General features: G+C 43.9%; 1 protein-coding gene across 2 annotated transcripts in view; it reads right to left on the bottom strand.

Moving 5' to 3' along the window:
• Positions 1–13,404, bottom strand: part of rnf31 (ring finger protein 31) — a 157,401-nt gene that overhangs the window by 63,182 nt on the left and 80,815 nt on the right. For both annotated transcript variants that reach the window (XM_061840165.1, XM_061840164.1), the window contains exons 12-13: positions 9,920–10,069; positions 9,650–9,835 (exon numbers count right to left, since the gene is read on the bottom strand). In XM_061840165.1, the coding sequence (XP_061696149.1) occupies positions 9,650–9,835; positions 9,920–10,069 (336 nt within the window). The remainder of the gene's footprint in view (positions 1–9,649; positions 9,836–9,919; positions 10,070–13,404) is intronic.

The raw sequence follows: 13,404 nt of genomic DNA on the forward strand, positions 1-13,404 counted from the left end.
CTGTGAGGAACCAAACGGCGAAGCAGGAACCAGAACGAGGCAGGCCACTGCTCCAGACGAGAACCTCCCACGCCGTCATTGCAAGACGACCAGGGATTGGTCGCCAACGAGGCCAGGTCCTGAAGCGGCTGGGCGCACTCAGGAGCGAAGAAGATGATGGAGAGCAGGACCAGAGCCATGACCGCCACCCCGAAGTCTCTCCAGCTCCTGGGTGGCTCCACAGAACTCCCCAGCTCCTCCTGGACAACGACGTGAGAAGGCGGCGGCGCCAGTACCGCCCCCTCCTGGACAGCGACGTGAGAAGGCAGCGGCGCCAGTACCGCCCCCTCCTGGACAGCGACGTGAGAAGGCGGCGCCAGTACTGCCCCCTCCTGAACAGCAACTTGAGAAGGCGGCGCCAGTACCGCCCCCTCCTGGACAGAAACTTGAGAAGGCGGCGCCAGTACCGCCCCCTCCTGGACAGCAACTTGAGAAGGCGGCGCCAGTACCGCCCCCTCCTAGACAGCAACTTGAGAAGGCGGCGCCAGTACCGCGCCCTCCTGGACAGCAACGTGAGAAGGCGACGACGCCATCGCCCCCTCCTGGACAGCAACGTGAGAAGGCGGCGACGCCAGTACCGCCCCCTCCTGGACAGCAACGTGAGAAGGCAGCGACCCCGCCGCCGCCCCCTCCTGGACAGGAACGTGAGAAGGCGGCAGCAGCATCACCAACTCCACCTCATCCTGGACGGGAGCGTGAGGCGGCTGGGGAACTGTCGCCACCTCCTGGACAGGAACGTGAGGGCGTGCCCGTCGCCGACAAAGCAGGAACGGGGAGCGACCGCGGGCCGGTCGCCGACAGAGCAGGAGTGTGGAGCGTCCGCGGGCCGGTCGCCGACAGAGCAGGAGTGTGGAGCGTCCGCGGGCCGGTCGCCACTGCCACTCCAGAGCACGGACGAGAAGCGGCTGTGGAGACGTCGCCACCTCCTGGACAGCAACGTGAGGCGGCATCGGGTCGGTCCCCACTGCCACGTGAGCTTGCAGTGCATCCGTTGAAACAGCAACGTGGGCGTGGCGCGGTGGCGAATCCGTTTCCAGGGCAACGTGAACCTAAATAGGCGGGGAGTCAGTCGAAACTGACACGTGGGCGTGTCTCGGGAACGGGTCAGTTCCAACTGCCGCGTGAGCTCTGCTCGGAACCGCCAACACTGCGACGTGCACTTGAGGTGGCGAGTCTGTTCCCACTGTGGCGTGCACTTGGCAAGGGGGCAGGTCGGTTTCCACGGCAACGTGAACCTGAGTCAGCAGTGAGTCCGTCGCCGTTGCGACGTCAGCGTAGCTCGGCTGGTTCGCCAATCCTTGCCGGATCTGGGCCGTGAGAGCCGCCAATTCGGCGCTCTGCCTCTCTATCTGCGCCCGCATTTCGCGACAGAACGCCTCGTGGTTTGACGGCTCCTCCTCCCTCTGGGCTGGAAGCTTCGCCATCAGCTGCGGGTCTGCCGGTCTCACCGTTGCCGGAGAGGAGTGGGAGGACGGTGTCTTCGTTGCCGCGCAGCGAGAGACACCAGGAAGCGCCCGACCGGGGCGTCTCCTCTGGCCGCCACGCTGAGGTCCCGGGTAGATGGCCAAGCGGGTTCCCGTCGTACCGATAGGTGCACTTGGATCTGGAAACGCGGGAAGGCGGGGCAAACTGACTGGGATCAAAAGCCGGGCAAAGACACTCAAAATCAAAGTCGTCGGAGTCGTACTCAGGCAGCCCGGCATACAAATCACGGTCCTCCTCATATTCCGAAAAGTCAGAGTCCAGAAGAATATGAGGAGCCGGACGGGTCGTGTTCGTGACGTATTCATACCTCGCTGGCGGAGCGTAAGACACGGGAGCGGATGACGTCAGGGAGCCTACCCGGATTAGACAGGTTTGGTCCTCCGGCAGACGGTCTACCTTGCGTCGGTCCCGGCGACGCCGGGTCTTTCCTGCTGGGTCCTGTATTGGCCAGTTCGTTCTATCACGTCCCATCGGAAACGAGAGTAGGACCCAAATGCAGGAACTCGGAAGACGCAAGGTAGTTCAAGAAGAGACACGTTTATTGTATGCAGAGGTCGGGGGTCGAGCAGGCAGTCCGGTGCAGCAGTGGTAGTTGTGACGTCGGGCGAAGAGAACAGATGAGCGGACAGGCAGGAGTCGGTACACGGGGAAACAATCAACGCAGGCAGAAGTATCGAAGGAGTCAGGCTTACAGGGTTGGTCGGAGAACGGATGAAGGTCGGTACACACAGGTTCAATCAGGAATACGAGAGTGCTGGAACGGGACATAAAGCTCAACGAACTGGCGGAGGACCAGTCGTCACCGGGTCCTATATATACAGGGGATGATCAGCCCGCATGAGGCGCAGGTGTGTGCCTCCCAATTAGCGCAGCCGCGCAGGCACCCGCACAGCTCGTGCTGAAGCGGCAGGATCATGACAATAACCACTGAAAGTTAACCTTTTTACAACTGACTGATTTTTACTATTGACAAATAGACTCAGCTACACTAATTATTGTGAAGTGTATTCATCTAAAATTTCATCTTTGTAGGTTCTGTCTACAGTAGTGTTCAAAATAATAGCAGTCCAATGTGAATAATCAGATTAACCCATGTTTTCAGTATATTTTTTATTACTATATGTAAAAAAAAAAGTTATCATAGCAAAGTTTGCATGGCACCCAATGTGCCTCTCGATTGCATCGCATCACATAAGCAGTAAAAACCAAGAAAGCAAATATGAGATAATTTTATATCCAATTAATCCAACATTTCTCTCCTGTTTATCGAAAATTTGCCAAAATTCTCACATCACACAAAATAGAAACTTTGCCAGATCTTCGACGACTTTGATACACTCAGAGGAAAAATGGTTGTTTATGCATTGTGATAACATATATCTAGAAACTGATCGGGCAAGTCAGCCAGAATACTCCCTCTTGATTTGTCCCCAGCAAAGGATACATCTACGCCATTTTGTTCTCCATGGGTGAGATTGCTGTGGCAATAATTCAGTTTCGGCAAGATCGAAGACAGAGAATACAGCAACAACCACACAAAGACAAAACAGCTGCGAAAACCGCAGTGGAATTAAAATAGATTAGATGAGTGTTTTGTATTTGCCGAACACACTCATCCATTTGTCCTACATGGAGGTGTCAACGCCAGAGTAATCATTCACCTTACCGTCAAGGACCCTAAGGCCTTTTATAGCCTCTGTCAGACCAACATCAGCAGCCATACGGTTCAGGATGAAGATGGATCGCTCCCCCAAAGAGAGCGCAGACACCACCTATTTCAGCCAGGCACATGTCCATGGCTATTTGATTTTGAAATGGCATTAAGTGGCTCCAAGTTGTTCATGCACAGCCTCAAAAAAACACTTTTGAGTCCAATTTCCCAATTTTGACATTGTGGTGGATGTAGTTTACTCTCTCCACATTCTTGTTGGTTGCACACCACCAACACACGAAAGATTCAAATTCAGTTGCCACTTGTTCACCCAATTTACACTCAGAACACCACGGGAACACGAATGCGCAGATGTTGGATCGTTTTATCCTTGGCATTCAGCTGCTCTCTTCTATGCCATTGTTCAAATGAAATTACCTGTACAGTAGAAGTTGATTCAATAACAGACATAGGATGAATAAAGTACAATAATGTTACATTCTTGGGCAATTTATTAAAAAGCCCGTTATCTCCTTACCACGACCAGATGTCACCATGTGACAATGGCTTTAATGAATTCTCAATCACCAAAATTATTTTACACATCATTGCTGATAAATTTCCCAATTTGTTTCTGGTTCTGAGCAAATGGACGCAAGTGAAATACCCGGTGAGAATCAGAAAACAATGTTTTTCATTTTTCAAAAAAAGTCAATGGATATACAGAATCCCAATTTTTGCCTTCATTATCAGGTACTGTTTTACTCATAACTTCCAAGGTGCAATTATCTGGTAATAGCGCTGGTATAATCTGTAAAAGTGGTCTGGGACCCACTGTTGCCTTTCATCCATCCAGCACAACCAGTGCACTGGAAGCCCACTTGCGGGTGTCCTTCACCCGGATAACATGCGTTGTTTATGCCCGTGCGCCCTGGGGCCCATGCAAACGACGCAATCTTTTGATAAAGCGGTTGCTGCTTGTTCCACCATAAGAAGAGTGTTATTATTTTGTGCCAAAATGACTTATTACATGAAACCACTCATCAACTTTTAGCTTTTGGATCACCCTTACCTTTTCTAATGTTGCTCTAGGAGAAAGGGTGCTAGCTGTTACACCTCTGTACTTTTCACAAAGCATCAAAGTGAAGCGTGGATTACCAGAAATGTAGACCCAGAGGAAAAAGCCCCAACGTGGATTTGCTCCTTCATTATTTTCATCAGTCACAAAAAGTGTCCCAACTCGTGTGCATTCAGATTATTCATCATATACCACTTAATTTGATTAAACACTGCTCCTTGTTCCCCTATCTGTTGAACTTGACCATGGGAGTATTATAAAATAAATTTTGGATCATCATCGCACGCATGAGAACCCAATTGTGGATCATTTAGGTTTTGGATTGCCGTAGATTTTTCGTGCATGGCATGACAATATTACGACACCCCACAGATACCTCAAAGGCAGGAAGAATGTTACGATGGTTATGACCACTCCACAGCATCCCATTTCGGGACCTAACCACTTTAGGGTAGGTATTTCATCGAGGTATCCCTATAGGTTCAGTGTATTTAAATTTCTTCACTGGCCGTCAGCTATTTTGAGATACTATAAATCTCCACCCAGCTTTTTAACCAGTCTTTAGCTCACCTCCCCAATCTGATCCTAGACTGAAATTACCTTTCTGCAATGTCCCAAATGAATCCAAGTCAACCTAATTTTTACAGCTGTGAGTGTTCAACAAAACCTGAAATGGACATTCCCACTTAGGAAAATACCAGTGCTTCTTTTTGGTCCTCACCAGGATGCAGTCTCCTGGTTCCACCAATGTGATATCCTGCTGATGTTGATAAGTCCGGATGCTCTTTTGGAAAGAGTTCTACCCATTTTGAAAATGCATCTACTATGACCAAGCGATACTTTTTTTTCACATTGTGTCAGGTAAATTCAGTTTGATATTCGTTAAATACCAAGAAATAAGGAGAGAATACCTGTTTTCTGTTACTTGAGCTCAAAGAGAACGAAGACGAGTCAGGTACAATTCTTGAATGTTCTAAAGCAGACTTCCTTGAAACCTCTCTTTTTATTAGATTTAGGAGGTCCCGACCAACGGTGACAAATCTAAAAGGGTGGGGTCGAGCAAAAATGTCTTTGTGTGACTATGTGTCTGCATGTTGTTGGAAAGTTACGATACATAAATGAACAAATATGTATGAAAACGACATATGCTGAGCAAAGCGTTCTTTGCAAGCAGAAGCATTCTCTTCAGTGCAGCAAATGTGTGATAAACATACATTTTGATTAATAAATCTCACTTTGGTTTAATTCAATAAAGTTCATTTGAACAATTTGGAAAATGTTCATTTTAATTTTTTCATTTTTGTTTTTTTTTGAGTGAGTATAATATTAATGTTACCTGTCCTCCCATTATCCCTCCTGGTGAGACATGCGTAAGCTCATGGCTCAATTTAGAAAAGTTAATTTGGTGAGACTAGTTTATTGTTTGGTCATACATTGATGTTGTTTTAGTTTTTTTTTTCCATACATCCTGTTCCATTTTTGGACTCTCTTGCTGAGTTTCTCCTAATGTATTCAATTCTAGATTTGTAGTTGTATCAACATCATAATTTGAGTTTTTTTTCCATGCAGCTTCCTTTATTATTTTATCAGCAAAGCATTTGCCAATGAATTAATATTTTTTGTTTGATGTGTGTGACATATTTGGTGACAGGAACAGTTTTTTGGAGTTTTCATTTAGTCATTGAACTAACAATTTTGCATACATTCCCAGTGGATGAAATTATCAGTTTTCTTTTTTTTTTCAGTATTGTGCAAAAATATGAACCGTTGCAAATGCATATTGGTTGTCTGTATACATCGTTAAATTTTTCTTTCATTCGTTTACATGCCTCAGTTAGTGTCAGTTCCACTGTTTTTGCAGAAAATGCTACAGCATATTCTGATTTGGTTTTCCCGAATACAAACACAACATTCCCTATTGGTAATGGCTCTGATCTTTCATGTCACATCTGCTTTATTTATTTAAAAAAAAATCTTTCTTTCCCTATTTTTGACAATCATGTTTTGTTCCATCTCCAGGAAATGGCAACATTTGCTGGATTAAGAGTTGTACACCTTCCTATTTTGATAGAAATGTCATGTTTCGCAGAAGTTGAAACAAAACTGTTAATGCACTTATTTCTATGAAGTCATAAAGTGACCTTTGAAAGTCATAATCTTATTACAATTTGGCAAAATCAAGACGCGCTTGTCACCAATGCTTGCTTTATGTTGCAAAATGCTTTTTTCGCTTCTGCTCTCCATTTCAACAATGATGTCATTTTTAAGTCTTCCTTATTGCATCATTTTGTGTAATGGAGCTGTTAATTTGGCTAATTTGGTACCCAAATTCAGCATTAATTTGTCAGTCCCAAAAATGACAAATTGTTGAATTGTTTGTGGCTTTCAAGTTTGTAAAATGTTTAACCTGTTATTGGCAAATTTGGAGTTTCTTTTTGCTTTGTGCCCGTTCTCAGCCAGATGCTTTAAAAGAGCTTCCTCATCACGGGACGCTATCGCTACATATTTAAATAAACAACGGAGTTGAAATTTTAACTCCAAATGTGAATCCAAACCAAATTTGGCATTCTTTACCCACTGTGGTTGAAAGAAATGCATTACTTATATCTATTACGATGAATATTATTGCATCTTGTCTAAGGGAATTTAAGTGTCAAAGTCAGGCACACAAGGTAGTCTTATTTTGTATGTCCTGAGGTGCAGTGGGCACACTCCCTTTAAAAAGTTTTGTCCAAGTCCAGTCTGTCTCAGTTGGTCATTATTTTATGATGTCATGTCATATTGTGAAAAAGGCAGTTGGGGGCAAATAGGCGCATGCACTCACCTCTCTGTTCTTAATTTTCAACTTTCCTTTGTTGTCCTGATGTCAGTCCTTTTTCGTCATCATCTCTTCTATGAAACATTTAATTTTCTTTCTCTCAACATTCTCATCTCTAGCTCATGCTATTTTCTTCCAATATTCTATATATCTCTTTATTACTACTTATTATTATTACCTATTTTATTATATACTCTTGCAAGGTCGCTATTTTCTGACTATTTAACTGACCAGTGAAATTGTGTTGGATATCCATTTATATAAATATTAGTTTTGTGTTGGATTTCATTTTTCCGACATATTTCCAATCTTTACACTGCAGTGTTTCTCTAAGTTTTTCCTCATAATTATTTTTTTCCATTTTAGTCACTTTAAAGAGAATTATTGTCCTTATTTATTTTCCATAGTAGTGTGTTTAGTTTACAACTAAAGTTTACAACTGAGAGTATACTACTACTTTCACTCAATTTTCTCTTGCACACGGGAATTGGGGATTTTATGGAATTTATTGCAAAGCTATTTACTCACGGAATTTAAGTCGCGCGACAGGGCTCTGTCACCCTTAGGAGGAGCAAAAGCTATTTACACACAGAATTTAAGTGCGCGACAGGGCTCCGTCACCCTCAGGAGGAGCAAAAGCTATTTACACAGGGAATTTAAGTCCGTGGCAGGGCTCCGTCACCCTCAGGGTGTTTTGGGAATGTTAGGAGCAAAAGCTATTTACACACGGAATTTAAGTGCACGACAGGGCTCCGTCACCCTCAAACGGCTTGACATTGACTAGTATAGGACAAGGCTTGATCGTGTCTCCTTACACGCTTTAATGACTCCCCGTCATTTACTCTTTGAACCGGTTTCACTCTTTTTAAACCACAATTGGACTCACCCTGTTGTCTTCCGTCCGTCTCTGGATCCCGTCAACCGTTGGATACCAGCCGGCAGGCTGCACACCAGTCCCAGAAAGGGTCTTTAGACTCAGAAGGAGTCTGCCGTAGCTACGGTCTTTCTGGTATTCAACACACCCGCTGGAATCCTCAGGCATCTTGGGATCCAGCTCGAAGGACCAATTTAATGTCCGGTTTAAACAGCCTAGGACATTTAAAGTAAAATTATGATGGAAGGAAGACAAGAGCAACTTCTGGCTCGTGAGGAGAATGTGGGATGTGTCTCTTTCACAATCTCCAACTCATTCTAATCCCATCTCCACGTCTCCACTTTATTCCTTAGCGTGGTCTGCATCACACAAAGCAAATTGTGACAAACAAAACAACCGTGACAAAAATAGTCTATGTGAGTCTTTGCGATATCGTCACCATCTTCTGGATATCGTCAGTCTTTGTTGTCTTCTGCATCACTGTCTGTTTTTTCCACGGTACCCAATGTAAATTGATTGAATCACATTGTTAAAGTACATCATAGCAAAGTTTGCATGGCACCCAATGTGCCTCTCGATTGCATTGCATCACATAAGCATTAAAAACCCAAGAAAGCAAATATGAGATAACTTTATATCCAATTAATCCAACATGAAGTTAATCTATTTACAAGAATCCCCTGAAAAGTCCCCCTATTAAAAAAGAAGGCACGTGCAGAAGAGGGTACAATTTGCCAAAGAACAACTGGCCTCAAGAGAAATGGAATAACATTTTCTGGACTGATCAGAGTCAAATTGTTCTTTTTAGGACGAGGGGCTGCAGATACTTTGTGAGACGACCCCTAAACTCTGAATTCTAGCCACAGTACACATTGAAGACAGTGAAGCATGTTGGGACAAGCAACATGATATGGGCGTGTTTCTGTTACTTTGGTGTGAGGCACACCAGGGATCATGAATCATGGATCAGTTTGCATACGTTAAAATACTTGAAGAGGTCATGTTGTCTTAGACATTGACCCCAAACAGACGAGAAAACATGCAACGTCTCTGTTCCAAACCAACAAAGTTAACGTCATGGAGTGGCCAGCCCAATCTCCAGACCTTAATTCAATTGAGAATTTGTGGAGTGACATCAAAAATGCCCTTTCTAAAGAAATTTAAATTAATTGTGGAATGTTCTGAAGGAATCTTGGAGTGGAATAACAGCTTAATGATGCCACAAGTTGATTGACTCCAAGCCACACAGATGTGAAGCAATTATAAAAAATCTGTGGTCATAGAACAACATATTAGTTTTGTGATGATTCAAAGGATTGGTAAATCCAAGAAACAAAAAAGTTTGTACAAAATAGTTCTGAGTATGTACAGCCAACGGCAAGCATTTTTTTAACACACCCCTCTCACCAATTTGCCCAATTCCACAGAGTGAGAAGGTGAATGCTGGGTCTTATTGCTTTTCTGAGAATCTAATGCACCTACTGGTAACTTGTTTGACACGTAGCAATTAAAATATACAATTAATCTGGTTAGTCACATTGGACTGCTATTATTTTGAACACTACTGTAAATCATAGTAATGTACAAGAGATTTTCAGAATGTTTTCTGAAAGGAGACAAAAGTTGGAGTGTACTCATTTATGCTCTGCAACATCGAGCATTGTGCACAAATGATGGGCAACTACATAATGTGTCTGATCTCACCTGTTTGTCAGGATGATGGATGTCAACTGTTGGCTCGGGTTTATCACTCCAAATACGTTCATGGAAGGGTTGCAGAAGGGGGCGCTGCAGAAAAGCAAGTGCACCTCTAACCTCCCCCCCACTTTGCCTCAAAACCTCATGACAATGAGCTTCGTCAGTAAAGCCCAAGGAGCACAGCATAGTTACCTGGGTAATCAAGTGACAAAAAACGTCACATCAGTGTCATCTTAGGGAAGGTTGAAGTGATTTCTTGCAAAGGTAATTTGTTACTTTGGTGAGTCTGTCATGCAGGGCTTGTCTGGCAGCCCTCTCAGAGTCACCTCCAGCTGTCAGCCAGGCCTGTTTGGCTTCTTCTCTGGAAATCTGGACCGCAGCAATTACTTTTCCAGAATCCTCAGCGGAGGCCTCACAAGACCTGATCTGTGTTCAGGGTAAAATTTATTAAAGGACGTTTACTTGGTGTCTTTATAATTAAATGTGTGCGCGATAACTTTCATCAAAACAACCAATGATAAAAAAGTAACTTTCACACCTCTTTTTATAGGCTTTCATTTTGAGGGGTGGCAGTCCTATCAGCAAATAAGATACTGCTCCCTCTGCCCTCTCTACTGTGGCGTATTCTTAATCACAGCCTGAAAGCAAGAGTGCAGTGTTGCCAACATAGCACCTTGGTGACTATATTTCGATAGGGTTAACCCTAACCCTTTCAAAGCCTTTATTTTACAATTATGTTATCTGACAGTTCAAAACTGTGTTTTGTTTCTGCGTAACCAGTGACCAGAAGCGGTCTACAGTAAAGTATATTGAGTTAATGTGTCATGTATTGGCTCCTGCTGGATTAGCTTTAAATTACTGTTTTTCATCATTGAGACTTATTGCTACTGATTGGGACCGAGTAGTCATTGTCAACAAAGAGAGGGTTTTCTTCCCTATATGACTGGTAATTATTAATTAGTACCTGTATTTAGTTTGGTTACTTTTTTAAATTAATTTTTTGTTTTGGAGGCATAGCTCCATTATTTTCTGAACTAAAATGGGTAGTTCTAAGCAGCTTATTCAGTCAAATAAACAAAGTCAACATAACGGGTACACAATGCACACATGAGCTAAACTAAGCTAACTTAAAGTGACACTGTCATGAAATGCATGATTTTTAGTATGTTATTAATGAAAAAACGGCATCCGACATGGACCCATGCATTTTTTCACCACAAAACATGATTTTGACGTATACAGCTTTTTGTAACTCCCGCCATGAAAATCCTCTTGAGGGATTTGTTTTCACGGAGAAGCAGGAAGTGACGTACTTGGCAGGACCGCCCTCAAGTGGACTCGTTTGGTTCGATTAGTTTTACCTCCGGGAAGGTAGCTCGTTGCTCCTTTGTGTTAGCCAAAATGCCGGGTTGTTGCATTGCTGGACATTGCTTGAACACTCGCGAAGATGGATTTAACCTTCATAAGTTTGCAAGAGACCTGGTTCGTCGTGAAAAATGGATTGCACGGTGCAAAGGACAAGAGCTTCGTGGGTTTCAAATGACAGGTATGTGTGTATACAGCTACTAAACCCTAAAAAACAAAAAAACAAAAAACCAATAGTTGGGGAGGGGGGTGTAATTCATAAATCAGGGTTGCTAAATGTGTCGATGTGCACATTGGAAGGCTTCCGTGCAGCAGCCGCTGAAGGACGGCATCCGCAGGCCTTGTGGATCCCTACCAGCCTTGTTGACAAGGCCGAGCCTGCCGCCAGCCTTGTCGGCCGGGGTGGCTTGTCGCCACGGTGGCTCGTGTCTGCCACGGAAGTGGCCGTTTATCAACGCCGCGCGGATGTGGCTAGGGCGGGGAGGTAGTTTGGCCGTGATCTGCATGTCATCTAAATATGGCTTGAAACAATAGGGTAATATTGCCCCGGTAACTTCACTCAGTTGTGAGATGTTTTCTTCGAAAAGCGCTTCCGTGTGTGAAGTGGCGTGTCCCACAGTAAGGGGCACAGAATGTTTTCAATGGCAAATGTTCGCAGTGACGTCACGGAGAGTAAATGCAGCCAATATGGCGACCACTTGGATGTCGAATGAGACTTCTGCAACTTTGCGCATGGATGACGCGCTCTCCGCTCATATTAATTTTTTTGTGTAGACACTGAAGTGAATAATCTTATATGTATTTCTCATTTCAATATCTATTTTAGAATGTTTATAGGGATGACACTAGACCTTTAAGGGCCCATACAAATATGAACATAGCCAGCAAAACAAAAGAAGTCAAAGCCCGATGTCTTTGTTTCAAACGGCAAGAGTGACGAACGTGGAGGGTTGTGTCCAATGGTCCAGCCCCATCCAAGTCCTCACAGTCCAATCCATTGTGAAGCTTTTTCCTTGTGCTTCAATGGAGGCCTCGCTCGCGTTTGCTCGTTGCTAACGTTCTCGTCTTCTTCCTCGTGGTCCAACACAGGCCTCTTTAGCTGCTATTAGCCTGTCGCTAGCGTCCTAGCAAAGTTCCATGCATCCACTTATTCTCTGTATTGGGGGCTACCTCCACCTTTACGGTGTGATTTCAGTAGTCCACTAAAACGACACACTATCACAACTGAACTGCCAACAGTACTTGTCAAACACAATCAATGTTGATAAATGTCCACCCTTAACTTTTCTTTTCTGCAAACAACCACTCGTACTTCGCACTTCATCCTGTTTTCTTTCTCTCTCCCACTTCTCTCCTCTCAACTCCTCCTCAACACGTCACTTCCTGTCCTTCTTAAACTGGTTAAAATAATAAAATGACAACAAAACAAAGTATTTATTTTTAAAAATAAAAAAAAACATTTAAATACAAATCCCTCCAAAGGAAAACAAATTCAGCACACACTTTAACAAATATTCCACCACCTTGTATAAAGAAAACCTATAACCTAATTGCTACTTTATTTATTTTAACTTTTAACTGTAGCTGTCAACGCATGAGTCAGGCCATATTCAATCTTGTGAAACACATTGGTGAGGGATTTGTCCCATCTTTCTCCTTCAGATAGACTTTGTTGGCATCTAGGCTTTGCTTCTTCTTCTTCGAAGTGGGAGCATAGCCCTTGCTAAGTTCTGTCAATGGCCTTACAATTGGGGAATAGTTCTGGATGAACCTTCTGTAATAACCATAAACACCTAAAATGACTGCAGCGTTTTGAAATTTGTGGGCATTGGCTAGGTGCTGACAGCTTCTATTTTCTGTGGGTCTGGGGTGACACCATCCGTTGATACTATGTGCCCCAGGTACTTGACTCTCGGGAGATCTGACATTTGCCTATCAAAAGTTTGAGTCCAACATTTCCAAGACAATCTAGGACTTAGTGTATCCTTTCTTCATGTTCTTCAAGGGTTTTCCCGAACACAATGACGTTGTCAAGGTACACTAGCAGTGGTAGAAGGTTCATGTCTGCAACACCCTTTTTCATGAATCTCTGAAAGGTGGCTGGAGCGCCTGTAATGCCTCTAAAATTGAAGAATCCCAAAGAGCAAATTAATGCCGTTTTCTCCTTGTCCTCTTCATGCATAGCAATCTGAGAGTAACCTTAATGGAGATCAAGCACAGAGAACCACCAACTCCCACTCAAAGCATTCGTAGCATCGTCAATACAAGGTGTTGTTTACTGATCAGGTATTGTTTGGTTGTTCAATAATCGGTAGTCTATGCACATCCTCACAACCCCGTTTTTCTTTCTGACCATGACTAAAGGGGAAGCATATGGGCTACGTGTCTCTTTGATT

This window comes from Syngnathoides biaculeatus, chromosome 13 (assembly GCF_019802595.1).
Source record: "Syngnathoides biaculeatus isolate LvHL_M chromosome 13, ASM1980259v1, whole genome shotgun sequence".
In the NCBI taxonomy this organism is placed as follows: Eukaryota; Metazoa; Chordata; class Actinopteri; order Syngnathiformes; family Syngnathidae; genus Syngnathoides; species Syngnathoides biaculeatus.